This window comes from Pseudopipra pipra, chromosome 2 (genome assembly GCF_036250125.1).
Source record: "Pseudopipra pipra isolate bDixPip1 chromosome 2, bDixPip1.hap1, whole genome shotgun sequence".
Taxonomy (NCBI): domain Eukaryota; kingdom Metazoa; phylum Chordata; class Aves; order Passeriformes; family Pipridae; genus Pseudopipra; species Pseudopipra pipra.
In genome coordinates this window covers 105,926,621-105,954,549 of record NC_087550.1, presented here as the reverse complement: position 1 = coordinate 105,954,549, position 27,929 = coordinate 105,926,621, and the positions used below count along the sequence as shown (strand labels likewise).

General features: G+C 38.5%; 1 protein-coding gene across 1 annotated transcript in view; it reads right to left on the bottom strand.

The window, feature by feature from the left end:
• Positions 1-27,929, bottom strand: part of PDK3 (pyruvate dehydrogenase kinase 3) — a 51,845-nt gene that overhangs the window by 23,538 nt on the left and 378 nt on the right. The window contains exons 2-3 of the mRNA XM_064646809.1: positions 9,449-9,590; positions 2,147-2,218 (exon numbers count right to left, since the gene is read on the bottom strand). Coding sequence (XP_064502879.1) covers positions 2,147-2,218; positions 9,449-9,590 — 214 coding nt within the window. The remainder of the gene's footprint in view (positions 1-2,146; positions 2,219-9,448; positions 9,591-27,929) is intronic.

Below are 27,929 nucleotides of genomic sequence, written 5' to 3'. Positions count from 1 at the left end.
GTAAATATTTGGTTCATTATGAAATATTTGTTCTTTCATGCTAATATAGAGCATTGCAAACAATATTTCCAGTTGCCATGAAACAGTATCAAGAATGCCATATCCATATGGCAGAATCAGATAATTCATGTGATAATTGTGAACAGACTCTAAAAATAGATCTCCACAAGAACTACTCATTAACCTTGATAAGCAACATATGTGTTGAACTGCTGAAGTCCAAAAAAAGCTGAAATTCAGTTACCTAACTGCAGAACACCTAACATGGTTCCAGAAGCAACATAACTACTTTGCCTCAACCTGCACATCCAGGACATTATAGGCTTAACACTTGCCAGGCTCACTTACATGCCTAGGACAGCTTATGCCACCTCAAAGGGCAACGGACACCTACATTTTGGTACCTTAATCCCACCCAAAGGAAAGCTTGCTGATAAACCAGTCACAAACAGAAATTCTTGTATCATCAGCCAACAGGCTATAAATACAGAATCACAAAATGTCACAGCTAGAGGCAGTCAAAAAGTTCATCTATTTATCCACTACAGATTAAGCATGACTAGAACATCACTGAAAGCTATCCAATCTACTCATCAAAGTTTTTAAAATGGGATGCTCTACAGCCTTCAGTCTGTTCCCATTAATATTACAGTTTTTACTTTTTGCCCTGTGCCTAATCTCAACTTTTAACAAAAATCAGCCATTTCTCAGTTCTCCAGCTCTTCAGTTAGAGCAACCAAAGATCCTTTATTACAGTGACCTTTTTTTGGCACACAAACTTCCAGTGTCTCCAATCTCTTTTGTCTGCCAGCCTAAACAAACGGCTTCAACACTATTCAGAGGTGGAACTACCCAAGTCTCTATTTCTTGCTCCTTTCATATCAATACTGTCCAGGAGTGTTTTAAATTCTTCACAGGGAATACCCAGAACTGAAGACAGGATTCCAGTTTTGGACTCCCACTGAGAAAATAGTTACTTTCCCTTGTTCACCAGCACTACAATTCATCAGTCAGTCCATAATCCTTAGGGTTCCTTCTGCAGTTCTGCCACGCAGGTAGCTTGGTACTCATGTGCTTGAGCAGCTCCTGAATGTATTGCTTGACACGAAAAAAATAAAGGGTAAAGATCTCAGATAACAGGCCCACAACCAAAAGAGCATAACATCTGAAATGCACTATCTACTAAAGCCCTTATTTAGCCTAAGGCAACACGGCAGTCAACATATCTGAAGCTAACTAAAGGCAAAACACCATTTCTGCACAGCACAGGCCACATCTTGCACAAACAGAGCAAGAGAGTGTTTTATGAAACACTCTCTATAAAGCACTGCTTGATCAGGCAAAATTTTAGAGCTTAAAAAAGAAATACAAGTTTAAAAGACAAGCTACCCTAAGAAAGCTAATTAATGGAACAAAAAACCTGCAAGAAGTAATATCCTGAAACAAAGCTGGCCACCCCATGGTACAGGGTAACCACAGACCTTAGTGTTGGGCATCTGTGTGTGTGTTTTGGTTGTTTTGTTTTCAAGTCTCTGATGCACATGTTGCACCTGCTGAAGGAACTCACATGTGGGTTCTTTTCTGGTTTATGCTTAGACATTTCAAGGAAACATTATAATGGCAATTTTAATACAATTTTGTTGATAAAGAGAATTAGCTAAGCTTTCCTTTCTTCCCCAGTAATGTTATTCAATGAGATAGGTGAACATCACTAATTGAAGTCCATTAAAAAAGCTTTTAGATAAAAACAATGACATGTTGAACACTTTCAAACTGAAAAAAATAAAACTCTTAATGTGCCAATTTACATTATACATAACAGAGTACTAAGCTTAATGTATACTAAAAATGACATTTTAGTCGTAAGTATTTGATACACAAGTATAGTCTGACATCCCTGTTGTCTTCTCAATACAGCCTTGGAGGAAGCATTTTTGCCATTTTTTAAACTACCAGACTGCATAAATACAAAACATACTGTTCAAAAGCACTTAGATTCCTACATTCTACTCCAGATTACAATTTTGGTTTTTGCCATACAAACTCTACCTTACAAATAAGGTAATTGTTATCCTACAGTAAAAACCACTTGCTATTTGAGACAGATTATTTTAAATCGACTGTCATAAGAAAACAGATTACTCACTCATCCAGGACATGAGGATCCTCAGGACTTTTATTTTCATACTCCAAAAGCTCAAGGAAACTCTGCATGTACCTGAAATCAGCAAAAATGAGAAAGTTAAAATACTTAAACCTAAAATACTTTTGGAATTTCTTTAATTTTAAGACTAGTGTCACCTAAAACAACAGAAGCATAATACACAGTTCTCTGCAAAGGCTAAAATTAAGTGGGATGCTGCAACAAAGGGAAAGAAAGCAACTACAATATATTATATTGAGTTAAAAAGTATTACTTATGACCTTACAGTCTACAATTCAGGAAAACTGCTATATAAATCCAGCTGAAGTTAACAGGAGCAAAACCTCTCCACTTGTAGGTCTGTAATTTCAGATACTTAGTTTGCCCCTGGGTCTTGATTTTTCTGCTCATGCACTCTTTACAGATGTTAAGTTTCTTCCCACACTCCCATGAGAGCAATCCACTTTTCCTTCCAAAATAAAACTCAAGGGAGCACTCCCCAAAAGCCACACTAACAGGAGTGCACCAAGCTGGTCCTACCACAGTTCTCCAGGAGAGCACGCCCATCCACACGCTCCCACATCTCCTCACACTGTATGTGTGAGGCCATGTGACACAACCCTCACTTTCATAAAAACACCTTACACAACACAGCTCCCTCCAGTTCAGACAGTCGGCTCACAGGAGATTAACTGAGGCTTAAAGCCACAGAGATACCACAGAGGACCCAAGTAAGATTTAAGGCAAAGAACCACTCAGCGTGAACACGGCCAGCCTGCTCTGCAGGACACCAGCCCAACAGCAGTACAGATGCTGCCACCTCACATCACTGGGCCTCAGGACCAGGTATCCCCCTGGAGTATGTTCATTTAGCAGTACAGATATAGCTTTAAAGACTACAGAACTGGGACCTGTTTCTTGAAGTAACTCACAAGGTATCAACAACACACACAAAAGGTAGGGTTTAAAGTCACCAGAAGGAGCTGTCATTCCACTCCATTTGCCCTCCCTTTGCTCCTGGTTAAGCACTGCCACTTACACTACAATATCAACACTAATCATTTGTGTTTGTCAACAGCTATAACTCCCTCCAATGCTGAAACAGACTGATAAAAAAAACCAAACACACCTCTGTCGCACATGAAAACAACTCACTGGAAGGTCTAAACAGCTAAAGGTACAGCACAAGAGCCTACAGAGGGGAAAAGCAAAACAAGTGACCAAGCAAAGCATTGACCAAGCCTTCCCCCTTTCAGTAGTAGCAACTCAGTAGATCAGCTCAGCTCAACAGAATGGCCTATGCATAAGCTCTTTTGGTAGCAGTTCTATGTTAAGACCAACTTAATGAGGCTATTGAACTTCACCCTACATCTTCAAGCTACAGCAGAGTCAGCATTATTGTTTATGTGACTCTCCAGAACCACCTGCTGCTTACTCCACTCTCATTTCAAGTTGCAACCACAGGTCACTTTGACATTCCTCAGGGAGAGTGACATTCCGTAGGGTGACTGACGTTTTCAACACAGTCAGCAGAGCAACACCAATTCCTGTCCCTCAGTGCGTTTGTGCACTTCTTCAGTCATCACAAATGATTACAGAAATCCCCCAAACGTTTGCCACTTACAAGTTAGGCAACTAGGTGATACCTCTAGTACTGCTTATTTTATAATGTGTTCCTTTATGCTGCTAAGAGATGGCACCAGTTTACAACCACCATCACACACTCTGAACTCAGCTGCTCCACCCACAACAATGGACAAATTATGATCATCCTCACTCCAAAGAGGTAAATGTTCTTCAACCCCGAACTTTGATAATATTATCAAAGTCCTGTTTCTGAAGGACACCAACACACTTGAGAAGCAACACAGCAGGTTACTACAGACCTCCTACCAGAAATCTCCAAGATCAGCAGCCCTGTGCTGACATCATGGACAAAACCGCAATGAATGCTGCTGGTACTCAAGGTAGCTCACACCCGATTTTTGTGCTGTGTAGGTTGGATTGGTTGCCTACCATTACTGCTACAAGTTGCATTGAGATTCATACTCTCTGTTAGCTTACTGGGACTTTGGTCCTAAGACTGCAGCCCCTGGAATAATTAGCCATCATTATTCCTGTGTGAAGGATCAGCATTACTAGGATGTCGGGCAGGGGCAAGCCAAGTGTTTCTCTCATCTAATGCAGGACGTAATTGTGCAGAAAACAGTTTCAGTCAGAAAAAGACTAAAGCAGGTCTCAAGCACAAAAAAGCTGCCAAACATGGTCACCAGCCTTCAGTGCAACCAGCAGCCAAACACCGTCTGAGGTCATTACGCTGCAGGCTCAACATAGCACCAGTGAGGAATTCTGAAACAAAAGAAAATTACACTAACTAAATGTTCTAAGGAAATTTATAAATGTACTGAAGTAACTACTCTTTAATCTCTGTGGTGATGGAGAAACTATGAAAACAAGCAATGCTTCTCCTTTAGGGTTATCAACAACATTTAGATGTCTCTTTCTGATTCTAAAGTAAAAGAATACTACCTTAGAAGTTCACTAGCAAAAGCACTGCATCCAGCCAGTCAGAGGGACTAGCTCAGAGAACAGGTTCACTTCAAATCTAAGTTACTCAAATTTCTTCCAAGCCCTTGACTAAACAAAGCTAGGAAAAGGTAACCTTATGTCAAACAAATCCAACCCGCTGCCCAATGCCTACCACTATATGTCACCCAGTCTGGGATATTGTAATACCCTGTGCATTATCTCAAGTCTCTCAATAGAAACTTGGAGCTGCAAATGCTGTACATCTTCTTCTTTTACACAGGTGTGATCTCCAGTTTGTACACCAAATTCAGCCCCCTCACACACTCCCTCCCAAACACCTCAAAATTAAAGAAATGAAGCAAAAATATGTTTAAAAGGAAATTCATGACTCTGGTTAGGATTAAGTAATTCACAGCATTGTCTTAACCACCATCACCATTACACTGCCAAAAAGTGAGCAGTCAGCAACACAGTTAATTCCTGTAACAGTGTGTGGAAAAGGTAATTCCCCTTTCATAAAATCCATCTATTTCCTTGCATTTGCTTTTGATTTGAACTGTGGGTGCAGATAGGAATAAATCCTATAGTTAACACCTTCATTTATCAAGCAATGAAAATCAGGAGCTGGTGATGTTTAACCATAATTCACATACAATTACCAGCCAGAAAGAAAAAAGGAGAAAAGTACTGGAATAATGCATGACTTGCTGTATCATTAGTAAATCAATACAACTATACAAGGCACACATCTACCAAAAAAAAAATGCCAGCACATATGAAAAAAAGGGAATGTCAGTTATATTTTGCTGTCTTTAGTGAGTCATCAAAAGAAAAAAATCAAAGCCAATGCCCTTCAAATCTGTTGTCTTTCTGGTGTTTAATTTTTTATCACAATTCACTGCAATTCATCGGGCAAGCTCTTTGGTTTCAAGCACCCTTTAGCCTTGTTCTTTTCTTAATTACTGCCAGGTAGATTGAATTCTTGTTAGTCTGCCAATTGCAGTAATTTTAGAATGGCACACTTCATACATGAAAGCACTGAAAATGCCCATAATGTTAACTTTGGATTTTCTTTTCTTTTTTAATTCATGCAAGATACTTTTGCTTTTTTCCTCGATGTGTATTTCACTAAGATATTCCTGTAGAATCACTCTAACACCAAAGCACTAAAAAGATAAAACAAATCTCCATGGTAACACAATCTTGTTAATATAGTCTCAATGTAGAAAACAGAGAAAGAAACTAATTATTAATCCCCAAACTGTACTTATTTCTCTAATGGCTCTTTCCCAAGAGATAAATAGAAATGTATAGCATCTTCTAAGGAAAAGTGCTAAAGAAAAATAGAGAAATTTGGCCAGGGTTAAATAAAATGGGAATTTTACATATGACTGAGTAACATATTGTGCAAACCTCACATTTACTTTAGATATTCCACAAGCTCTGACCTTATCCATTCTAAGGTTTTATTGTAACTATTTCCCCTCGTCACATCACATTAGTGACCATATCCCTTTATTACACAATTGTGCCAAGTGTTCAATGTCCTACCTGCAGTGCACTTTAGCTAGAGTGCCTAAAAAAGGCCCACTTCTTTGGAACTAGGAAGTTGCTCATTAATTTTGAAGAACTGACAAGGTGCTGATTGCTGATCCGCCTGCTATTTGGAATCATCACAGTTCACAGCCAGGACATATTAACTGTGTTTTTGTCTGGATTCAATTTATTCCTTCCCTTGCTATCCACACAAAAGATACACATAAACAAAGTTATAAACTCAAACTGGGACAGAGCTCATGTTTTACCTTTGCACAGACTGAAACACAAACCTATTATTTTTGGTTTGTTCACAGTTCACTCTCGGGGTAATGCCAGCTCCATTCCTGAAAACATAACTGACCAGCACAGAGGAAGGACAGCGGACTTGCCTCTCCTCAGTGCTGCACACATCAGGCTGAGGAACCCAGAAAGGAAGGAGAAAAAAACTGAACAGTGCACCTTTCCTGGGAGCAATCAGGCAATCAGTTGTAAATTCTGTCAGGCAGGGAAGTGCAGTCAAGGAGCACGGCACAGGAAGCAAAGTGCCTCCAGCACGGCCATGGAGATGGATGGATTAGAGAACCGAGGGAACAGGGATTGCCTGAAGCAGGGAGCATATTCTCAGAACTGACAAAATGAGGTTGCTTCCCAAGGGAACCATAAGGGCCAAGGAAATTCACGCAATCCAGAACGTTTGATGCCTGGATGGAGGAGGATTGATGGGAAAGGATCCATGCTGTACTATAGGCAGGGTTAACTTGCTTTCTGATTCCACCGAAACTAAGTTCCATCTATTTACAGAGTCTATTTAATTTAAAAGTCCAATAAAACCCACTTTAAAGATTAGGACTTTCTTGTATTATTTTCTGGCATGCTGACATTAAGGAATAGACTGGGAACTCAAATTTTAAAGCTCCAGCTTATTTGGAGTCTCACCAAAAGCACATAAAAAAGATTTCTGGTGTGAAGTGGTAGCAGAAAAAAATCATAAATATGCTTGTGACTACATAAATTACTGAAAATTAGCAAATAAACATGTTAAAGTGAATGCATTAAATGTCCTTGCTCACTTGTGGCAAATGTACATCATATTTTTGTTGCATATTAATAAACTGCCAAGCTTCCTCAACCTATGGCATAGCAAAACCAAAGGATCATGAAATCTGACCTGAAAAAAACCCAACTTTCCTGCAGTGTTTTTGAAGTGCATCAAGACAAGGTTTTTTAATTTTAAAAGTTCACAAAACAGCTGAACAGCTAAATTTATATTTACTTATTACTCTGCTGCATAAAATTCAGGAATCTCTCTCAGTATGTCTAAGCTTTAGGTTAAGAATCTATAAATACATTACAAAACCTGCCATCAGCATAGCTGCATAATACTCAAGGTCACTCACAGTGAAGTTTGTTAAACTCTTTAGCTTCTATAAAGACCAAAATAAAACTTAAAGGAAATTTTGACCAAGGTTCATCACCTGGACTTACAAACTACAGGTAAATGTTTAATAAAGCAATTAAAAACCTCTGAACAGAAAAATAAGAACTATGATCTTTAAAGTCCACATCAGGAAAAAAGATGCTACAACTATTTTTGATAATTCTGACATCAGATCACAAAAATATTCTTCCTCATCTCAGTGAAGATACTCCTTTCCACAAAAACTCTTAGTTAACTGTGGATCCAAATTAGAAGATCATTACGGAAAACATTTTTATTTCAAACTTTCATCTCTGGGTGGGATATTTTAGCCCATTAAATTAACTATTGGTCTACAGCTGTGATAGTGCAAATCACATTATCATAGAACACTTGATACTGGGTTTTTCCTCCTTTTTTTTTTTCCTTTTTTAATCAGTACTATGTATTGTGGCCATAGAAGTCAACACATGAGTCCTCAAGTCTCTTAAACAAAAATTCTGAAGGGGGCATCCACTCCAAAAACCCATTTAGTTCCTTTGCCAGAAGTGATCCAAATGTTGTTTGGTCTGCATTAGCAGGGCAGAAGCTTATGCCACAGCTCTGATATTTGGACTAGAAGAATTATGCAGTAGAGTCACTACAGAAAAATTATTTCCTCTTCTTCATTCACCGATCTGTCAACATTTCACTAAAGACAGCTTCACAAGTCATCCAGATTAGAAAAACCCAGAAGGCCTACATATTATCCATCCTTTCCTATTTGGCATAACAACTGCCAAAGACATCAGGAAGATGATAAAAGGCTTCAAACCTTGCAAGCTGCCACTTAACCACAAAGTGATTATTATTGTGTGGCTCCAGAGCATTTACACTTATTTGAAGCACTTAATCTCTATTTCCAAAGTGGTCATCCAGACAGATAGTATTACCTTTCACAGACAAACACAATACCACATATCCTAATTTATATTTTCTAACTCTGAAGCCTGATAAATAAGAAACCCAACCCAGTAGTCAATGTACAGCCAGCATGGAAGCTCTTGGCTCAAGAGCTATGACAGAATTTAACACAAGCTACATTAGCTGCTGCTATAGTAGAATAGGCTGCTATTCACAAAGGGAAGTCTGTTGTATACTGCAAAGATATTTTGGATCGAGTATTTGTAGATAAAGAGACAATAAATGCCCCATGAACAACAGTTTTTTAGAGCTTAGTACATACAAGGCAGGAGTCTCCAATCCTCACTGAACATGTAAGTAGGCTAGAAATTAATTATTGTGGAAAAGATGACAGGACTTTGAGTCACTTTGGATCTACACTAGTTACTACAACAGAGAATGTTGTTGACTGGATGACATCAGATTTCTGACCCATTCCATAACTTCCACTGAGTATCAGGTTATGTTTTTAAAGATTTAGAAATGAGAAGACCAGGAGGTTTAAATTTTCTCTCAGCATTTTTGACAAAGGAAGAATAAGGAGTAAGAAGGAGCTATTTCAAGTCATGACTGCAATACAGTAAGGAATGTTTAAAAACCTTGCTCTTCAAGTTATTGATTCATTCTGATTACCTGAGAGACAAGAGTATTCTTTTATTGACTTACAAGACTAACTTACAAATTCTTACCTAAGATCCATATTAGAGTATTTACTTAACATTAGACAGAAGAAAATGAAACTTCATTTGACAAGACACATACACTATCAACAATTCAAGGCAGAAAACCGATTCAGAACAATTCAATCTTGTTGCAAGCAGAGCAACACACAATGTTAGTTTTACAATCATTTTTCAATGCACTTTTCCTAAACTTACCAACTCTGTACTAGCCCAACTGAAGGCCTGTTAAGTAAGTTATCAGGCAACAAATTGACTTCTCTCATGGTGTTTGCCAGTCGCACAGGGAGTTCTTTCCGCAGAAACATGTATGACGTCTTCTCACATGCATTGTCACGACCTGTTAGAGGGAAGGAAAAACAGATGCCCATTGCAGCAGATCAAAGTTTAGACTTCCCAGTGCTAGAAGATTTAAAAAAAAACTTGTGAAACGAAATACAGTTTTAAAACAATTTCAGTGCCCACCTTCACCTCCCTCTCACTCCCAAGACACATATTAAACTTTTACCTTCCTAGAGGGTAACCATTTTTATCTGACATTTTTCCTCAATTCACATCATCTCATCTTTTCACCTATAAACAAAAGTCTTTCATCCTAGAGATAAAATTCATCAAATATCAAATATTTGATATTAGCTGGAAATAAGACCCCAAAATACTAACTTTTATCAGTATAACTTTTATACTAAAGTGAGCTTTTAAAAAGTGAATACTGCACACATAACTGCAGGTAAGGAGTGAAAACAAAAGACAAAGCAGCATGACAACAGTTCAATGACATTTCACATCTGTCACAAGTTCTTCAAACTTACTAAGTACTTAAACATTTGAGCAGCACCTGGAGGGAGCAGCAAAGGTCATAGCCCTCCTAGGTCTAGCCTATGAAATTCTCACCAGCAACCTGAAAGGAATGTGCAGTACTCATCACCACATTCCCATTCCGAAAAGCAGCAGCTGAGATTATCTTTGACTCTCACTTTTAAAACAGATTTTTATCCAGCACAGTATTTTTAAAATAATATATATATATATATATATATATGTATAAAAATCCAAAACAGTCAGAAAGTAAATAAATGGATCCAGCAAAGTAACAATACTTCCTTGGAGACCTAGTTAAAATAGTGATAATTCTCTGAAGCCACCCTACACAAACCAGAAGACGTGACTAAGAGCAATCTTAAGCTAAATTAGTTACTAAAGATATGTATAAAATTTTAACTACAAATATTTAAAAGCAAGAGATGTTAAGACACTTGCCCCAGTAGTTCACATGGGGGACCAGACCTGACTTGACAGTTTTTTGTATTTTGCAGCATTTCACAAGTGGGGGAAGTCTCCATCATAACTAATTTCCAAAGAGTCCAAGTAAATAAAAATAAAAAAAATAAAATAAATAAAAATCCATGTTTTACTTGTAATGAACAGTCAGTATTCTGCTTTCATCTAAAAAGACAGCAAATGCCTTTTGTGATGATAACCAGTTCAACTGCCTGCACAATTTGTGAGTGAATGGAAGAGCCATAAATTATGTTCAAGCAAACCAGAAAGTGTTAAAAGCACTGCCAGGCACATAATCACTGAGATTCGCAATTTGAAAGACTCAAGTACAATGCAACCAGCACAATCAAAGTGATACTTTTTAAGACAGTGCCATTATAATCACAGTTTTCACTTTCTTATCATAGGTAACATGCATTGACAGATTAGTTCCCAAACCCTAACACAAGCTTGAGGAATATGCAGGAAGGATTACGGTTTCATTTTTTTCTTGCTCATTTAGGTATCTTCAATCAGTGGATCATTAAATTCTGTTAGTGTCAGCAATTCTATTATAGTTCTTCCAGCAAACATCTGGACTTATTTTACTTACTCTCTTTCTCACATCTCCAGTTACAGACACGCACATGCTGTCAAAATTAGACAAAGAAAACAAGACATTATGTTGTTTTCTGTAAAGCACAGTAATGATTTCAGAGTTCAATCCTTCAAGTAAGTGAGATACTAATTCACCTACAATAGAAGACAGACACTTGTCTGTCCACAAGTCACTGTATAAGTATACAGTATGTCTTTCAAGACTGTGGCTGGACAGCAGGAAAGACTGACTAGCTCACCCTACACCCTCTGAGCTGGAAAACCCCTCGGAACAAAGACAACAACTGCTTCTTCCCAACAGTGACTGAGAGCAAGTTCTGCTATTTTCTAGGCAATAAAAAGCAAAAGGAATGAAAGACAGCCCAGACAGTAAAGGACCCTCAGCTGGTGCGGGTCTGTGAAAGGCCGTGGGGGCCCTTCACAGACACAGTCCCCAGGTTTGTGCAAGGAGACAACAAAAGCTGCTACTGCAAAGCAGGACTGGCAGAAGAGACCCACTTCCACTCCTTCCCCAAGCCAGGGCACATCTCTATTCAACCTGTCTCACTCCAGCAGATTTAAACTGTCTCTTTTTAAGGAGTTGCCTTGCCCTGTTGTACTGCTACATTTTAGGTACAGAGCCCTCTGGGGTCCCTTTGCATGCTCAGTGCAGGGAAAGGAAAGGAAGCTCTGGTTAAACCCTTCCTAACTTGCAAGTTTGCTTTAGCGTAACTTCAGTTCATCTTTCTGGTTTGGGGCACGTGGTCAATGCATCATCTGCTCAGCTGCAGGCAGTTTCTGAGAGCCTCCACAGGGTTGCTTCAGCTACTAACAGGTCAGCTACCTGCCTGCCAGACAGCACGTGCCTGGGAAGAGAGAATGGCTACTCACCAGGATCAGCAGTAATTAGAGATCCTCCAACTTCCAAAGCAAAAGCAAACTGTGTCCTAACAGCTGCTCCTTAGCTGCTGTTCCTCACAGCAACAACTGTACAACCACTTCCACGAAAATGAGTGACATCCTGCTAAGTAAAGAAACTTCCTAAGTCTATAAGTTAGGTATTTTCTTAATATAATTTATCATACACAGGCCTGATAAATTATATGATAGTTGTATGTATGATGAAGTTCATCTAAGTTTTAAAGATATTTCCAGAAATAACATTCTAATAAGCTGCAATGAGACTTCAGTAGGTTTAGCCTACAGTCAGACAAATTTTTTTCAGAAGTTGGCTTTATTTTTGATCTATTAGTTCCACCTTTTTCAAAATATACAGCATTCTTTCTTGATTTTGTTATGACTCCAGCTGAGTCAATACACATCGCCAGAACCAGGCTTTTGTCTTAAACACCACAGGCCAAAGCCAGTTTAAATCTATCAGTTTCAATTCAAGGGAATTTGAAGTCACTCTCTCAGGGTTAAAGTGCAAGTTAAATTTGTTAATTATCTCTCCTTGATTTATGCTACAGCCCTCAAGAAGTTACTCAATAATACAATATATAAAACAATGACCTGCTCACCTTGGTATGAAATCAAATTCATCTTATACCCTAGTGCAAACTACATTGCACCAGGCATCGAGGGCTGTATTTAGCTTTCTTTCCAAACTCTTTAAAAGCATGCTTTCAAAAAACTGAAAATGAAAATATTTGAAGACTCAAAGTGAAACACTTCTTACCAAAAAAGCCAAGAAGAAAGGAAAGCAAGACATCACATGATATATGGGTTTCACAATTTTACACACACTATCAACATGTGTTTGCCAATGTCTGTAAAACAGCAATGCTTGATTTTGATTGAACAATAATTCAGTTTTGTGGCTTTAAGTGGAAAAATTTTGCAGACCAAATTCTTAAGTCAGGCATTGAAAACAAGTTTCCTTCAATGAAGAGCATCACATTAGGGCAAGACAAAGAACAAACCATACAGAATAAGACCCCTTTGTTACAGATCTGCTCTAACGCAGGGAGCAAAGCAGCCCCATACTACTCTTCACTGTAGAAAATAACCTTATAAAGTAACTATGTTTTCTAAGAGATTAGGTTTTAGTTCAGGGTCAAGAGGCTAGATTATATTCAATGAGAAGAGTAAAAATCTGAGGTTATACTTCCAAGCTGATTAAAAAACTCCCAGATCATATCTATGCCGTGTGCAACTTAAATCCAGAATTTGACCTGAGGATAAAAGAAAAACACCCAAAACATCCCACTTTACTGGTATATTACATCAATTTCCAAGTATCTTCCAGAATATAGATGGACCAAGCAGAAATCCAGACAACAGTAAAACAGTCTGGGACACAGGAATGAATCATTCTGATTGGATTGACCTAAGAATAAATAGATCAAGGATACAGGAACACTCTTCAAAGCCTCACTGTTCCCTACAGAGAAGGCAGCGGCAACCTTGTCCAACAAGAGCCAAACAACTATTAGACTCAAACTGCAGAATATTCAAGTCAGAATAAGTTGCAGAAGCTCCTTGATGGTAAACATTGTGAAAGACAGCAACCTGCTCTTATTTTTAGCCAACTCTTTTACTAGTGAAGGTAAATATCTGACTAAAATTACATTAAGCCAGTTGATTCAGTCTCCAAAATGGAGATTACACTGAACACTGCCTAACATTCTTTGTGGCCCTAATTGTCTCATGACCCAAAGAGGAAGAAAGATCACCTAATATCTTATCAATCACCTGCAAAAAGAAGGTAGTGCAATTTTGCACAGGGAGAGAAGTGAGCAAGAAGTAGGAACTCAGAAGAAAGTCAGAGTTAGCAAAAACACAGCATAGATGGCATAAATTAGGTTATACAACAATAGCTACTTTGACAGAAAAATGGCAATAGAAAGCAAGATATTTGTGAAGAAAGTAATCTTCAAATTATTACTATTGCACGCATACCTAGTGCAAAAACTGAAAGAAATGTCAAGTGTCACCACAGTAGGTCTTTAAAAAGACTGTACAAAAAGGACTGTTTAATACACCTTCTACTGTCTTCAACCTTCTGAACAATCTTACCTGTCTGGGCTAATCAGTCACCCTATACAAAAGTCATATAGAAAAGCACATTCATGACCTACTCTTGGGATTTCTAAATCGTCAGGTCAAAACTAGCACCAGACTGTGAGGCCAATCTTGAGACTCTTTTGTTTAAGAACAAGTCAATGTAATGGACTAACAACAGATACAGCCTTAAACTCAGTGAAAATGAGAAGATACATTAGTCAAACAAGGATCTAAGCAGTGATTTCCTGGACTTTACATCAAACTAAGGTCAGTGAAGAATATTCTATGGACAACTTTCCACCTAACAGCCTTACACAGGACAGAAACAAGCCAGGGTTTGAAATAATACAGTGGGAATGGTACCTGTACAAACACTGGAACAGTCACCACCTACGAGAGAGCGAATGTCTCTAAATGATGACGGATTTGCTTATGCAGTGAAGCATGATACATCTGAAGAATGATTTGACTGCCCTTGCTCATGTTTAAGCTGAAAAATGTAGTTAAACTTACTACAATAAGAATAATAAGTTCAAATGTCATTAAAAAATTCATACACAAGGTGATATTTAATATTAAATATTAAATCAATTTTCTTAGATATGAAAAAGTGTTAGACCTTTCCACCAAAAAATAAATCATGCCAATTATTCAATTAGACAGGTATCAGAGGGGAAAAAAAATTAAGAAAAATATATGAATAAAACACAACTAAGAACCTTTAAGGTAATGTAGGTCACAAAAGCAAGTTTGAATGCACTAGGTCTTCTAAATGTAATACCATCAGAGGGGAAAAGATAAGAAGCGGAATGTTTCGGGGTTATATATCAATATTATCACTGGTGGACCTTCCATCCAAAGGAACTCAGGAAACAGTTCTACTTTCAGACAGTTTTCCCTACTGCTCTATTTTCTCCTCTCTGAGGTTCAACTCTTCTCTGAACATTTACTCATCTCCTCTGTTTTTCTCTTTCACCTTTTACCCCACAGTGCTAAGAAGCGAAAAACAAATTAGGCAACTCTTGGAAAGTTGGACTCACAGAAAACTTTTGTTCTGGGTCCTGCAGCAAGAGACACAAACAGTGTAGAGGCCATTCACACACATACAGCCAACCTGATTCAATTATGGCAAATTCTACAAATGGCCAGAGCAACACTGTGCTGTCCAAGATTGAGATTACAAAAGGATTAGTTCCATATGGAAGGCTGTACACAAACCTCCATTTTGCTGCAGAAGAGTGCAGAAACTCAGTATGAGACCATGAACTCTGGTTCCAAAGCTCTCAGTTCAGCTGCCAGATTCCCACAGTCATGAATACCCATTTGAGAACAGACTACAGCAACAGCCCTTCACAAGTGATGATCAAAGTCACCTACTTCGAAAACCTAATATGGCTGTCACATCCCCAGCAGTTACTGAGCTGCCAAGGTCACATCGTAAAAGCATCAGTAGTTTCTGAATATTAACACTTATCTGTCATAGGAGACAGGAAAAGAAGAAACTAAGTGCTCTTTTTAGTCTTTCCACTGCACTCCAAGGTCTAGTTCTCACCATTAACATGTATGGAATGCCACAGATATTAGATACTGTATTACTTCGAGACTCAAAAGCAGCAAAGTCCCACCTATTGTGCATCAGAGACAAGAGACTCCATTTAGAATCCATAAAAACAAGATCAGAAGCCTTTCATTGTGAAACTACTACTACTGCTTTTAGATAGGGCAAAAGGAAGACAGACAGGAAGGCAGCAGTGATGGACCATACCTACTCTCTTGAGCTTCTGGGATACTTTATAGCTCCCGTACAGGCAAACAAAACAAAAACAAGTAAAACAGTGACATGCAGAAATCCTCAAAAGCATACACATCAAGATCTATGCATCAGAGCAGACTGAACAAAGGCTAAAATAAATAACTTGCTGCTGAAGCAAGGAAAACAGAACTTAAGAAAGACTGTTGAATTCCAATGATTACACACCATTTCAGGAGCATGGCCTATTTATTAAAAGACAAACAAGCTATGCTCGCACAGTCCCAGTAAATGTGGCTACAAAACAAAATCTTGCAAAACAATCCCAACTCCAAAAGTATTCCTATTGCCCAACAGAAACAATGGCATTTTTAGCATACTCTGTAGGTATTTATCTCACCAACCACTAAAATTATCAATCTCATAAAGAGCATACAGGGTTTGGTTGGTTGGTTGGTAAAACCCAATGAAGATGATGAAGCAGAGGGAAAAAGAACACACACACATCACTGGAAATGTTGACTCCTGCTGACCCTTCCTCTCTACCACAGGCTGCATCTAAAAAATGTGTATTTTAAAACGGGACCTACCACGTTGTTCTACAGAACAGCAACCACAGCCCATACAGCTGTTCTGACACAGGGAGCCTGAAGATGGACAAATTCAAGGATCTGTCCCACACTAACCTCAGGTACTAAGCCTGTTTCTGGACACCTCAGAACTAAGCTTCAGCCAAAGTTCCATCACAGCTCTCTAAGGCTACTTCCACAAACCCTTGCAATTGTTTCATGCAAATGCCCTGTTTTAAGGGCATGGTTTCATTCTGCACATATGACCAGCATATAAAGAGACTGATTCTACATCAGTAAGGAAACTGGAGAAACTCTGAAGTTTCAAAAAAATGAAACTTGAAGAATTAAGGACAAAAATTTTTTTTAGATTTTACTGAACTATAATAAACTTATCACTTTTATGAAATCTGAACAATTAAGTTCTGTTAAACAACTGCTGCCAGAAAATCAGGTAAAGCCAGAGGAACTGAAGTCTGCAAGTAAACTTTCCCACATTTTCTTTCCCTTCTTCAGTCCAGTTCCCATGACTAGCTGGGCCTTTGCAGGCTATGGAAAAGGCACACTGCGAGGTGCTCAAGTCTTCTCAATCTACATGATTTATGGTCAGAGATGAGAACCCAGCTGTCAACACTGTACAACCATTGATTTCCACATTTCCACTCTGTGTCATTTCATTGCTAAGTACAGTCCAAACTGGCAAGCTCACATACTAGTTAGCTTTGCAGTTAAACTTTCCAACAGTCATTTGAAACAGCATATGGATAAATCCAGAGCCGGAGTACGGAAATAGTAGAGCTTAGGAAACCATTTCATATTTATGTGATTCAAATTACAACAGATTCAAGCACTCTTTGACTGCCAGGGCAACTTCAACACTTATTTTCTACTCCAAAGGAAAATCTCAGTATACCATTCACTCATGAAAATGAGTTAGCCTATATTCTGTTGTCTAAACGAGCAGACCAAATCCCACTCATAATCAAGGTCTAGACTTTTGAACTTAAGAAGTTTAAAAGTAAGAACAATCACTCTTGAATTTGTAACAGAAAAAATACTTATCTCCAAGATCTCTGTAAGAGTGAGTCAGTTTATACCTTATGTCTATTAACTACTCTGCCCATATTAAAGAATACCAGTGCCATCAAGAGAAAGTTGGTTCATGTGTTCATGTAAACGCAGGTGAAGAACAAAATGTCAGCAACTTATCCTTAGCACAGCTGGACAGCTCAACTTGGACTGAGACCTTACATTTATTATTATATTAGCTGTACACTAATTTAATAATAAAGAATGCAATAATAATAATGTAATAAGTTAGGATATATAACTTGTGAACTCCAGTAAGACTGTTTCAAGTAACCTGTCCTCTAAATGAAACCGACTGTGCCAGAAAGCAGCTTAACTTACTGCTGAACTGGAACAGATAAACAGAAGGAATTAACAGATGCACAGTACACTGCAGATCTATCAAAGTCTTAGTCAAACTCCTGTCATTAATTTTAACTCTTAAAGCCACAGCCTTCCTGTCATAGAAAGGACTCGAGGGAAGACATATGTCTGTCTCTCTCAAGAGGAATAGATTATCAGATAACCACTGGTCGAAGCTGGAATCCAGCACAACATATTATTATACAGAACAATCCGAATGAAAGCATGAACTTTTAAAATAAGCTTCCCTAATCTAAAACTAGTGTTTAGCTGCTTATCACTCAGATCTAACAAAATAACTTTTTGAGTATTTTGATGCATTTGTCAAGACACAACACAGTAATCAAAGTATCTATAAAGTTTAATGCAGAGGCACTCAACCGATTACCCACAGGCTGTATTATTTTTAGACACACAGGCCCTAGGCTGTCTTTCCTTTGAGTGATTTGGGAGTAGGCTGAAAGACAGATGAATCATTTTAGCAGCAAAGCTTTGTCTCACTGAATTGCAGGCAATCCTCACAGCAAATGACAGACAGAGATGGCCCAGATCAGGTTCTTGATCTTAGAGCCATCTCTGGAACCCAAAGACTGCCTCCCTAAACAGGCACAAGGAGCTTCTAAAACAACCAACTAACCGAAAAAAAAACAAAAGCTCTTCAGACTGTGTCAACTCCTCTTCCACTGACAGTCCTGAGTCCAGAGCAGGGAACAGTCAGTCTGTGAGCCAGAAGGAGCCGCACGTCAGCCCTGGCCTTCACTGCAAAGGGGCTCCATGGCTTTCAAACAGGAGACCCAGGGCAAAACAAATGTCATGTTTTGTTCTGCTGAGACTCAAAACTTTTAAAAAAATTTAAAACTCTTTTTTTAAATGTAGATGACACTTAAAATACCAAGCCAAAGAAACTTTATTCCTCTTTTGTTGCTCTGATTAGATTCTGTTACAATAAACTGACCAGAAAAGACTGAGTTTTGCTTCTTGGAACTCATAATCACCTTTCCCTCCCATAAGAGGTAAAAATCTATTTTCACATTGAAGGTTATAACTAGATATTCCAAATTTTTAACACTCTTTTAACTCACAGCTTTGACAACTTCTTTCCTAACCTTTATGAAAAACTTCCATAATTCCCACTAACTGTCCCAGAAAAATACAAATCCCTGCTTTATCTTTTAGTTCCTGTCAACCTGCCAAAGGAAAAGCTATTCCAAATCTACAGCATAAATAAAATTAATGTTTATGAGCAAAGACTCACCCAGCTAAAACCAATTACATAAAAATACTACCAATACCACATGCTCCAGTTTCCCTTCAGTCTCAGTGAGGTGAAATGTTATTAGACTGTTAAACATCTTGTTACCAAATGCTTTTGATGATTAACAAACTACATAACAAAAAAAGATTAGAGGATTCCTCTATGCCATTGCTAGTTTGAAGGTATTTATCCAATCTATAAAAATCTTTCAGAAAAACATAAATAAGGACTAAAAAAAATAAGTAGCAGTTAAAATGCAAATTGCTTTTTAGCAAAATGTCATTTTTTAACTTTACATAGAAAGGCCTTTACATAGAAGGGATTAGAGGAAAAAAGGGCCACTAAAATACCCACTTATAACATACAAAGCATCAGAAAAAGGAGAACTGTATCTAAGAATCACAGTTCAGTGCTCTAATCTATCCTTTCAATCCAAGAAGAAAAATTATATTTAACTGACTCCAGAAAAACACAAAAAAACCAAACACATTTTTAAAAGGATAAGTAGCAGCCTGTAAAATACTTCAGCAATTTTAGGAAAAAGACGGTTTTTACAAAAAACAAAGGACAACTGGCAACAAGAAAAGTTGTTCTACTACAGTAACTATGAAAATAGGTGAAACAATTGCTAAATCTATTTATGTCTAATTCTATGAAGGATATATTTTTGGGGGGGAGTGGAGACAGAACAGTCACTACACAAAACACTGTGTTCTCTCTCTCTCTCTCTCTCCCCAGAGAGCCATTACACTGAGACATCACTCTGCTTGTGGGGGCTGGCGACTGACTGCTTTTGCATCACTTGTTCCTCTTCCTCTTTTCTTCACTTTAAAACTGTCTTATTCTCAAGTCATGAGTTTTCTCATTTTCACCCTTTCCATTCTCTCCCCATGCCAATGGGGGATGGGAGGAGAAGAGCAAGCACCTAGATGGGTGCTCAACTGGAAGGGTCAAGAACCAGAACACTTAATATCTACTATATAGCAATCTTACCTTGAAGTTATTCTGCTGTTTTGTGTGTTGTTTTGGGGTTTTTTTCATTAAGAATTTCACATGGGACTGTGCCAAAACTTCATAAAAAGCCAGGTGCAGCACCTATTGCTACTGCCCTAGCAAATATCAAATTAACTTGGAAATTAGGCCAGCCCAACACAATTTATTGTCTCTTTACCACCTCTTTTTCTCTTGGTGTTTATCTATGTATAACTTCATTATTAGCTCCATCATTTTTTTCAGCTACTTCAGGTAACCTGACTTAACTCTACTGTCCTCCTCTTCCATTTCTCTGAAAGACAAGTAGTGTATTTTCCCACTCCAGAACCCCGGGGCCATCACTATCCATTATCTCCATGAAGCCCACAAGCAGCAGCTGCACTGCACCAGGCCACTCACATTTGCAGAAAAAAGCTACCCACAAAACACAGAACTGACTTACTTCTACTGGAACCCACTAAGCCAAGAGGATCTAGATATATTTCAGCTTATCTAAAATTTGGGTCAGGGGAGAATTGTGATTTCCTTTATGTTCCTGGATACAATTCATCTTTTTCTGAAGACCAAAACAAAGATGAATTCAACAGTCTTTATCATTATGTACTTACTTAAACCAAGTAAATGCTACACTTGAGCATTCTCCCCAATTAATATAAATTATCTCAACATCTTTTTATCTGCTTTTTTATCCCATGACCTTTCACCTTAGCTGTTATTTGTACTGCAACCCGAGATAGATGTCCTTGCTTTCACCTTTCATATTTTTTTTTAATCAACTGTATTTCTGGAATTCCTTACACTGTTCTGCTGCTCTCTTATCTTTTGTCTGCATCAGAATTGCTCCTTCCAAAACTGACAGATCACCTTGTACTCCTTATGCCTTAGGAGAGACCTTATCTACCTATTTTCTTAGCTTGTAGAAGTTATGCTACTTTACAATCACTAGCTGTCATTTCGTCCATTCTGGAAGGGAAGGAATGCTATCAAATTCATGTTTATTTTCATCAAAATTTAATTAAGTTTCAGATTTTCAAGCACATTCTTATTAGTCTAAAGGAGGCATTTCAACAATTTCTACCAGTTGCTGGAAGAAAAAGGTGTCCCAAACATTTTTAGATCTTCAAGAACTACAAATCCTATCTTTTTGTCGCTCCAGAAAGAAGTTTCCCAAGCTCCCAATTTCTCTCAATTTCTGGATTACTTGTGCTACTTGCTAGAAAGAAGCAAACAGAACCACTGGCATTGTTTACTGCTTCATACCTTCTTGTTCTCTTTCTTGCACCAAAGATATCGAACTGCTTCAATGCCTTATCAGCTTCAGGGAAAAACCCAAACACGAGCATGCAGAGATGTGTGGGGTGTCCAGGGTAACATCATCTCCCCTTCCCAGTGCTTCAAGGCAGAGGACTTCACCAGCTCCTCTGGTCAGTCCAAAGACAAACAGAACACAGACTGAGAAATTTTCTCCTGTTTTGGGAAACAAAGCACAAGCTATTCCACCAGCTGGAGGATGCTCACTTGCAGACTACAAGCCTATGCTTACAGGCAAGACTGGCCAGCCAAGCCACCTACTGAAGGAAGAGTTTTCCATGCTTAACCTTTATGAGGAAAAAAAAATTACCTTGGTGATCCAGTTTGATCATCTACAACAACAATTTATGGAATTTGTACCATAACTACACTAAAAAACTTAATTCAGAATATACAAAGTCTCAACCACTCACAGAAATTAAGTGTTCCTTTATTGAATAAACAGCCTGCAAAAGTGACTGGTACAGATAATTCACTAAATGAAACACCCGTTCTAATATTACATAGTACTCCCCCACACAAATATCTCTATCATACCACAGTTAACAGTGACTGCTAAACCAAGTTATCTAACCACAACGACTCTTCCAGACCTTCAAAACAATCAATATTAGGCTTTATAAAACCCCTCAATATTATATATAGTATTGGAACATCACTGCCTGCCAGCGACTGGCAGTTGTAAATAGGAACAGGTTATAATTAACAACAGCTGCATCAAAAAGGTTTCCAGCTTACTTGCTGTGCTACAGCCCATTCAAAGAAAACTCTTTTTAATGTTATGAAATGAAAATTTATCCATGCCCAGATCTAGGGAATGAAGGACCAAATATGGAAAAGTGATAACCCCAAAATAATTGAAGAACAAAAGCAGCCAGACAATCCAGCAGCCACTGTGACCAACGAGTAGCCTTTCAAGGTAAAAGCTAAACAGCAGTAAAATGATTCTATTCCAATGTTCGGCAAAACTCCTAAAGGGATTCTATTTAAAGCTGTAACAGGCATATTTGAAGAACAACACTGAAAATTCTGGAAAAGCCACAAAAGATAATTCCATGGTATTTTCACAAGGCTTGAAATAGTTCATTTAATGTATTTAGCTTTACAATATAAACAAAAAAAAAATCAAACTCCATCACAATGTACAAATTGTGAAAAAATAGTGAAAAAATTCCAGGCATCAAAAGATCACAATCTACCAACAAAAGCTGTAATGAAACTGCTAGATGGAAGCTGAAGCCAGTCAGATGAAAATAGAAGACAGTAATGTCTGACTAGCATTCATCTTTGTGATCCAGTTCAGTGGTTACCATACCAATGGTTAACATACGTGTTAAGAGAAAATTTTTTTTCTAAGATGCATTTAAATCAAGTGTAAGGTTTTAAGGTCAGTGCACAAACAGAAGTAGAAAACACAGCTGCAAGCAATAAATGGCAGGTAATTCTTCAATAGTATCTTTTAGCCTTAAACCTAGGTGGAGAAACTGTATCTAAGACAATTGCAATGTTCTGTTAAAAAAAAAAACAACCACACAATAAAAATCTTCCAATATCTTTTCGTGTAGAAAAATTTTCCAGTCATCTTCCATAAGAAGATTAATAATTATATTTGGAGACAGAAGGCTGGCTTTGAAGTCTACTTTCCTACGGCCACATCTTGTTGTTCAAATTGTATCTGCCAGCTCCCCTTCCAATGGCACATTTCAGCTCAGTGCTGCTGGCTCTGCCAACAGGGCAACAGGAAGTGTAAACACTCCTGCAGAAACCTGATCACCTGTCAACTGTCAACAATCCACAGTGATGCCAATAAATGGTTTTAGTTTTGGAAGAGGCCTACAGGTTTCCTCGAGACAGCTAAGTTATAACAGGTACCCTTTTACTACATAAACTAAACAATTTCATACCAAAAATTGTATTTAAAAATGGGGAGGATCCATGGATCATCTTTTCCTCCAGATACACCCCAGGGCACAACAGTTCCCAAACCACACGCAGTCACTGATTATCTGCTGCATGCTCAGCTGTTCACAGTACAGTAAAATTACCAAATTACAACCTTCATGATATTTTTCAATGCCACAGTTGCCACAAATTGCAGCAGTTGCCACAAATATTTTGACTATAACCTACAAAATCAGGATCTCCTAAGCCACATTCCACAACAAGAGTTCACTATGATTCACTTCTATTTTCAGCATACGCGTGACTTTTTTATCCAAATTCATCAGTAACTATGTGGTACATGAACACTAGTACATCAAATGTTCAAAGAGCTAACAAAAAGCAAAGTTTAACCCTGTAAGTACAAAATTCATCCAAAATATTTGTTTTGAAACATAAAAAAAAGGCTAAGTACAACTGGCCCAGACAGATTTAGTAGTAAACAAGCTCCAAAAGCACATGGTAGGTGTTTCTGATGAAACAAATCTCAGACTCACAAAAGTCTCAGGCACTTGGTCAGCTGAGCAGCAGCAATGAGAGAATTACTTGACTACAGTATATTGGCACACGTTCACAACAGCACAGCACAAGCACAACTTCAAATGACTCTTTCATGCATGATCAAAGGATTGCACAATTTATAGTTCACTCATGTCTTTATTTGTGCTTAATTATATGTAACCTTTGCAGTACAACCATTCATTTCCCAAAACATTTGTCAGTAACTTCACTGAGGTACCCGAGGCAGCCAAGCAGCTGTGTGCAGCCTGCCAGCTGGGGCAGGGTTCGGCACCAGTGCAGCTCTAAGGGGTCGGCTCACACCCGGCCCTCACCAACACAGCCTGCAGTGCAGGCACCATGAGCTCAGGGCTCCGGGTGCCTTTTTTAAATGCTAGGACACTCACAGAAAAGAAACTCTACTTTCCTCATGCAAACCTGTCTGATGGGTTAATATTTTCCCCAGGCATACATGACCCACTGGGTATCCATGTGGTTGCTGATTGTGTATTTTGGATTAACCTGTCACCCTCTAAGGCCCACTCTACACACTGAAGCAAATCTAAATTGAGATGCTTGATCAATATGGATCTCCAGTACGGGCATTGCTTTTCTCAAACAGTCTAGCTCCCAAAATGTACAAAGACCCATGTACCTGAACGTTAGATGACATCTATACTCAAAAGTTCATTTCAGAAAGGATATTTGAGTAATTATATCAGTCTGGGTCATTAAGAAATGCTTGTACTTGGAAATCTATCACAATAACTTCCAGAAGAACTACCCAGTTTGGAAGTACATAGCTGAATCCAGTTGGTTGTTTTGTGTTTTCGCCAGACTAGATATAGAGCCCTGGATAAACCTGGAATGACATGCTAATTTTATACAAGGTCAAAACTTGTTTATACTGAAACACACTTACAGAAGGTCATTCCTTTGCAAAGGAACGAGATTGCACAACAATCTTGGGAAATACACTTCATAACAAAAGAAACTGCCTGAACAGTATTCAGGAGTGTGCAAACAGAAAATGTACACACAGCGAAAACAGAAAAAAGCTGCATAATCTGAGCGCTCAGACTTTCTGACACAGAGGTCCCGAGCCCATGACACAGTAACCTCTGACACAGTTGCGGCAGCTACAAAGACAGCTGCAAGCTCAACAAAACAAAGTATGTGACACAGACAGGGCTCAGCTACGAAAACCAAGTGAGAGTCGCTGTTTAACTATTGCTTTCTGGTTTGTTTCATGGGCTTCTGGGACTAGCCAGTTACCTCAAACAGCCAAACTGGCTTTTATAGAGGTTTAATTAGCTGAATTAAGCTCTCTGAGAAAGTTAATTTATATCACTGGAAAGGAAGAGACTCTACAGTCCCACCATGCAGACAGGTGTGTTCCATACAACCCACATGGTTATTTAGTAATAAATAAAAGCCCAAGCTGTACCTCACTATACATTGCCACCAACTGTCTTTGAAGACTCTTCAGCTCACAAGAAATATAAAGTTTCTCCTCCCCTGCTCATCAGATTTTTACAAAGAGATAAATTTTTACACCACCAACTTAGTATAAACCAATATAACCTATAATAAAAAAAAAGACATAAAGAACACATTGCAGTTTCATTAGCATCAGAATTTAAGTCAAAAAAACTTTCTTCAAATAAATCCACATCACAGTAAGTGCAAATCCCATACAAGAAATGTACATCAGACAAAATCAGACTGCCATGAGAGGGTTATTCACACATTTCCTTTGGGCTTACTCTTCTTCAGTATTTGTTGAAAATTCAGTCACGTTTTTGTAAAACAAGCACTACATTCATGTAGCTCAACTAAAAATACCATTTCTTTTTAAGTGAGACATTAGGTAGCCTCTATAAGCTGACCACAAAACAGAGTGTCTTCTTCCCATTACACATTCAGGTGGGGTAAACACAACTGAACTGCACCTTGTGTATCGTACTCCTTATGCTTGGTGTATTTGCTCTCTTGAATACCTGTGTCCTGTGCCACCAGCAAATTCTTTTTTGGCTAATTCAGATTAAAGTAACATAGCTCCCTGACACAGTGCATGTTCTCCAGGCCTTCCACGCCTCAAGTGGTAAAACTCTTGCACCATCACCTTACATTTTGATGTCAATTTTTCCTCTAGGCCTCTGAAGTCTCCAACAGAACTTGAAACTACCCAAAGCCATAAACACCTAGGATCACATAAGCTAAGTAACTACATTGTTTTTAATATATCTGCTTAAATTGCTGTAAGCTTCCTACTTGAGTTTTCCCAAGTAAATACAGGCACTAAATAGGAAGTAAGTGGAGATGTTAAGTGGCCCATAAGGCTTATTAAGATCAAGCTGATAGGTTTAGCAATGTTGATACAACATAAAACTACTAATTTTAGAAACTCCTAGTGACCTTCCAAGACTAAACCATAGACATTTTTTTTTTCCTTCAGAGGTTTTAAATGTCAACGACTAGATACCTTCCCATCAGTCTTAAAATATGAATACAATTAAATATATAGGTTGCACACACGATTCCAATGACACATCAGTGACAACAGACTGGAGCACATCCAAAAAATAAGGCTGGCCAGGCTGTAACATGCCATTCTCACTCTGTTCATTTCCACTAACATAAACCAGGCTTAAAATTGTAACATAAAACTACTTTTTTCCTGAGAATTGCGAGACATTTTTCAAACCACAAAGTAATACAGACACTACAATGTTAGAACAAACATAACATTATTGAAAGGCTGCCACAGAAGAGAAGTCTAAAGGCAAACAGTAATGCAGGGGCAGCAGAGACCTGTAGAAATCCTTAGCAAAAAGCAAAGTTTTGTCACAACATCCAAGGCATTAAAGAAAATTCTGAAATCTTTATACCTCTCTAGTCACAACTGAAAAGCCTCACAATCATCAGTACTTCCCTGGCAACAGTTTACAAACCCAACTTTCAAATAGGAAACGGTGACATGATTTGTTTAATGTCAGGGCTAAAATAAAGATAAGTTTTAGGCTATTGCTCTTAGCAGTACAGAAAGACACAGTATAAGAAGCACAAATGCCAGAGCTGGAGAAGCCCATCAGCACAGGAAGGGCTGGGGAAGTGAGAACAAATTCAGGTGAGTGGAGACCAGAGAAAGAAAGCAAGGTTCTCCTTTAAATGGAGCCATGGTGTGATGTGGGGTTTTTGCTGTTTTCTTTTTAAATGGTACAAAAACCTGTTTCACTGAGATGTTGTATCGAGCCTAGCACTGGCTTTCTGTACTTACAGCATTCTTTCACTAATACCATTGCCATAATTGTGCAATTGTTTCCACTTTTAATCACTTTTTGGCTGAACACCACTGGCTCATTTTTGTCCTTTTGCACCTTTAGTGTAACCGTGGAACGAAAGAACGCTCTGTTACACTTCATGGTGCTACACTTGGCGTTTACATTTACTCTATCAGCAATATTTATATGATAATAAAATCTCAATAACTCTTGTGTCAGAGAGCAGGAGCCAAACAACATCTGATAACAGATACAGGTTTATTGCTATCTAGATGGAAGCACGTTTTTTAACAGCAGCACAAGCCACTCCTGGGTTTAGTTCCAGTGCTTCTACAAAGAGAGATGCTATTTATTCTGAAATAATTGTTATACTAATAATGTCATTATTATTTATTCTGAAAAAAAAAATGCTATTTTTTCATCAGCAACGTTTCCTGAAGCACTTCTGAGTTTTGCACAAACAGGTCTCCCACACAAGTACTGCCAGAGTTCACGCCCAAGGTTTAAGTAAGTCGATCTCTAGATTAAAATTTCCACTCTCAAGACCAGCGAGTGAAGGAGAGGGTAAGCTCACAAAAACGTCAGGTCAGAAACCCTTAGTACGACCCCCCATCCCCACGGCACCCGTGCCCGGGAATACCGCAGGGAAGGAGCACCCCGCCTGCCTCTCCCGGCACCTGGGTGAGACGAGCGGCTGCTCGCTCTGCACCGACCCCGCGCACGGCCCGCACTCAGCGCGGGGCCCCCGGCCTGCGGGGCCGCCCCGCCGGGCCCGGCCGCGCTC